The sequence below is a fragment of the Octopus bimaculoides genome, chromosome 11, assembly GCF_001194135.2.
Source record: "Octopus bimaculoides isolate UCB-OBI-ISO-001 chromosome 11, ASM119413v2, whole genome shotgun sequence".
NCBI lineage: Eukaryota > Metazoa > Mollusca > Cephalopoda > Octopoda > Octopodidae > Octopus > Octopus bimaculoides.
In genome coordinates, this window is record NC_068991.1 from 21625222 (window position 1) to 21630503 (window position 5282).

The window sequence follows — 5282 nt, forward strand, 5'->3', positions numbered from 1 at the left end:
ATATATATATATATATATAGAGAGAGAGAGAGAGAGAGAGAGGGGGGGCAGAGAATTAGAGAGAGAGAGAGAGAGAGAGGGGCAGAGAGTTAGAGAGACAGACAGACAGAAAAATGCATACATACATACATATATATATATATATATACATATATATATACACACACAACACATACATACACACACATATATATGTACACACACAAACAAGTACATCTAATTACCATAAGCTTAAGTATAACTTTGATTTAAGTAACTTGTTCCAGTCATTAGATCATTATAAAGTTATCTGCTAGTACATTCCGTCAAGTCATTGACACCAGCAATAGAAACCATAACAAAAACGAAATATATCAACAAAATGCAGTTCTCTGACACATCTAAAGCAGAAGTAACCCCTGAATATGTGCTAACAAAGTTCACACATATTCAGGGGTACTTCTCCCATTCAAACGTACCAGAATGGGAAACAGATGTAAAAATCCTATCTACCATAGGCACATGGCCTGAAATTTTGGGGAGGGGCAAGTCAATTGCATCAACCTGAATGCTCAACTTGTATCTATTTCATTTGACACCTGAAAGAATGAAAGGCAAAGTACTTTGGAAGAATTTGAACTCAGAACATAAAGACAAATGAAATGCTGTTAAACATTTTGTCAGTCATGCTAACAATTCTGCCAGCTCACCACCTTTAAACAGATGTAAAATGATGATGGTAATGATGATACTCACACACACATGCACAGGCATGCACAAGCACACACACACACACACACACACACACGCACGCACACACACACACACACACACACACAAATACACTCACACACAAACACATACTCACACACACACGCATGCACATACACACATTAGACCATCTTGTCATTTCAAAGACTGAGAGTTTAGCAGGAAACATCTTCTCAGTTTGATGTATTGCCATATTGTTCCATGTTGTTCTATGTGGGGATTCAGACCTATCCAGGATATCAAATGACTAGACTCATTCCATCTTCACTGCTTTATTGACTGAGGCAAGTTGGTCATGTGGTACATATGGAAGACTCTTGTTTGCCTAAAGTCTTCTTGTACAGTCAGCTTAGTTCTGATGCCAGGTACCAAGGCTGCCCACTGCTCAGATATATGAACATTCTAAAGATCTATTTGAAGACCTTCAAGATAAATCTGAAGACATGAGAACTTGTAGCATTGAATAGAGCTCAGTGGAGAAGCTCTTACTAACAAACCATCTCTCAACTTTGGGGAAACCAGGATCAACACTGCATAGTTCCAGGATCAATACCTCACCATAGTTCCAGGGCCAATCTACCCCTAGATGGTAGAGATCACCACAGCAATGTCTACAACAGGATATATAGGCTTAATGAGTATATATGGAATACAAAATATAGAGTACAAAATAAAGAATTCAAAATACAGAGCACAGAATAAATACAAAATAAACAAAAGGAGTTATTTAATATTCTTATCTTGACAGTCATTTCAAGTGAAATGCAGCTTATACCACAATGATACTCATTTCATCATAAAGATTCATAATGTCATAGGTGTGTAGAGTAATACTGTGGAGGCGCAATGGCCCAGTGGTTAGGGCAGCGGACTTGCGGTCATAGGATCGCGGTTTCGATTCCCAGACTGGGCGTTGTGAGTGTTTATTGAGCGAAAACACCTAAAGCTCCACGAGGCTCCAGCAGGGGATGGTGGCGAACCCTGCTGTACTCTTTCACCACAACTTTCTCTCACTCTTTCTTCCTGTTTCTGTTGTGCCTGTAATTCAAAGGGCCAGCCTTGTCACACTGTGTCACGCTGAATATCCCCGAGAACTACGTTAAGGGTACACGTGTCTGTGGAGTGCTCAGCCACTTGCATGTTAATTTCACAAGCAGGGTGTTTCGTTGATCAGATCAACTGGAACTGTCGGCGTCGTAAGCGACGGAGTGCCAACAACAATGTAGAATAATACAAATTCACTGTCCTAATTCTTTCACATGTATATAAACACACAAAACTAATGATATATCTGTTTTTGTCTTATTTTAGCAGTGTTTCCTCCTGATCCATGTCATAGTGCCCCCTGCAAGAATGGGGCCAGCTGCTGGAGGACAAGCAATGGAACCAGCTTCACTTGTGAATGTCAGATTGACTACACTGGAATGCTATGCGATTATGGTAATTCCTCGTTTTATGTTTATTTTTTCAGTTTTATTTTTTATATTCTTTTTTTGGGGTCCAGTCAATTTGTCATTGTTTAATTTGTCTCCAGTCCATTCATCATTGGTCAATTTGTCCCCAGGTCAATTCGTCCCCAGGTCAATTCATCATCAGTCTATTTGTCAAGATCATAGGAAAAATGGAAGAACGAATATCTGAATTAAAAAAAGGTTTATTTTAAGGTTTGCTGTATTACATATTTATTTTTTCTTAAAATTTAAGATTGTGTGCAATTCATCCTCATCCTCATCATCATTTAACGTCCGCTTTCCATGCTAGCATGGGTTGGACGATTTGACTGAGGACTGGTGAACCAGATGGCTACAACAGGCTCCAATCTGATCTGGCAGAGTTTCTACAGCTGGATGCCCTTCCTAACGCCAACCACTCCGAGAGTGTAGTGGGTGCTTTTACATGCCACCGGCATGAAGGCTAGTCAGGCGGTACTGGCAACGGCCACGCTCAAAATGGTGTATTTTACGTGCCACCTGCACAGGAGCCAGTCCAGCGGCACTGGCAACGATCTCACTCGAATGTCTTTACACGTGCCAGAAAGGCGACGCTGGGCACAGTTAAATTGTTTATAGAAAAATAATTTTTTGATTTGAATCATATTTTTCCATGACATTTTTGATACATAAGTTCATATCTCTGTATTTTTTTCTTTTGGCTTGTTCTCCTTATATAAACTTCTGCAATTTGGTACTGGCAAACCTTTCCTCACATTTAATCACATCAATAAGTTTCCAAATATTTGGATGACTAGTATCCATTGTGTTTTATAGCGTGCTGTGGTAGGCTTCTAAACTATTTGTTGTACAAGCAATTCCTGTCATACATTGAGCCCAAACACTTCATATAGGTAATAGAAATGGAGACTCAAGGTGTCGCTTCCTCTGTCCTCTTCCTCTAGGCAGTCCTATATAATTATTTTCAAAATAGGATACAATTGACTGTGGAATATCATCATCATCTACAAGTTGTCCATATCCTTCTACATCATCAACCAGCATTAATCATCTTCCTCATCATCATTATAATTATTGTCATCAGAGCAGCAGGAGTAACAACAGCACCGTCATTAACATCATCTTGCCATCATCAACGTCATTATCATTCCACCATTGACATTATTGCCACTACCACCATCATCATCACCATCACCATCATCACCATCACCATCATCATCACTATTGTCTTCATCATGCTCACTATAATGATAGTGATGACAATTATCATTATCATCATCACCAATTATCATTATCATCATCATTTTTGTAATAATCAATAACCTAGTTACCTCAGTTGCCATCACCATCCTGTTCTTTCTGATCTTCATCCTCGTCATTACCACCATCATCATCATCATCATCATCATCATCATCATCATCATCATCATCATCATCATCATCATCATAATAATCCTTTCTACTGTAGGTACAAGACCTGAAATTTAGCGAAAGTGATTAAGTCGATTACATCGATCCCAGTGCATAACTGGTACTTATTTAATTGACCCTGAAAGAATGAAAGGCAAAGGTGACCTCAGTAGAATTTGAACTCGGAATGTAGAGACACATGAAATAATGCTAAGCATTTCACCTGGCATGCTAACATCACCATCGTTGAATTCATCATCAATCATTGTGTATTTACATCCTTTCACAGCTTAATTTCGTTTTCATCCTTCTAAGTCGAGAGATTAACCCCAGCAATATACTGGTCTCAGGACAATAAAATATACAACTAATTAATATCAGCCATGTGTAAGGCAGTGAACAGACAGAATCATTACTGCACTGGGAAAAATGCTGGGCGGCATTTCTTCCAACTTTATGTTTTGAGTTCAAACACCGGTGGGGTTGACTTTGCCTTTCATCTTTTTGAGGGTGATAAAATAAGTACCAGTTGAACTCTGGGGTTGATGTAAGTGACTTACTCTTTCCACCGAAAACACAGGTCTTGTTCTGAAATTTGAAACTCATATTGGCCATGTGTCTTAAGAACAAATGGTTATTGTTGTTATATTTATTGTTGTTGTTGTATTTGTTAATTGAGGTTATTATTGTCATTATATTTACCATCGTTATGTACTTGTTAACTGTGGTTACTGATATTATTCTTGTTATTGTTATTCCAGGTATAGACGACTGCATTAATAACACATGCCAGAATGGAGCAACATGCGCTGACAAAATTGGATTCTTCACATGTGACTGTGCCGCTGGTTTCACAGGGGCACTATGTGAAACAGGTAAGTGCTTGACAGTAGATAATGAGGAGATATTTACTTGTACCACATGTAGCAGGCATTATGTCATAAAACATGTTATAAATTAAGGTTAGTACACATGTTAAGTATTTACCTGCACATGTCATCGGTGTTAAGCCATTGTCAGGGGTAGTACATGTCTTAAATATTTAGACGTACAACATACAGGTACAACATACTCAAAATTAACTGTAAACTGTAAAAAAGGCAGAATTAAAAAATTAGAATACAGAATATATTATATGAAGGCAAATGGCCTAGTAATTAGCGTGTTGGGTTCATGATTATAAGTTGAAGGATTAAGTTCCTGGTCTGGGCAGGAACTCCTTGGGTAAGGAACATCATTTCGTCCTGATCCAGTTTTCTCAGTTGAAAAGAATACCAACCAACTGATGGTACAGCCCTCTTCTCCTTCTAGCTATCATATCTTCAATGTTCAGCAGGGTCAAAGAGTAAGAGGACTGAGAGGGTATCTACGTCTGCTTATGACAATGCTAGCAACTAATGTGATTAGCAAAAATGAGGTAAAGCTGTCAGATGAATGTAAAAGGTCAGATTGGGCTCTTTTGAACATAAAGCAAGTAGAATATTTGGTCAATATAAAGATCTTCACTCGGGAACAAAAAAAGATAATAAACCAGTCTGGTAGGTGTTAACAAGTACGTTGAAAACGAACATGAAAAAAAAAGCACACTGACAACCCTGGGGAAGTGGGGAGGGGACTTTCGGAAAGTTCACAAGATCCGATTTTTCTGTCATAATTTTCAGTAAAATGGAT

General features: G+C 38.5%; 1 protein-coding gene across 1 annotated transcript in view; it reads left to right on the forward strand.

Annotated features, from left to right (window-relative positions):
• The window catches only part of LOC106878227 (neurogenic locus notch homolog protein 2), a 61347-nt gene that overhangs the window by 22662 nt on the left and 33403 nt on the right, over positions 1-5282 (forward strand). The window contains exons 6-7 of the mRNA XM_052971673.1: positions 2062-2190; positions 4373-4486. Of these exons, the coding sequence (XP_052827633.1) occupies positions 2062-2190; positions 4373-4486 (243 nt within the window). The remainder of the gene's footprint in view (positions 1-2061; positions 2191-4372; positions 4487-5282) is intronic.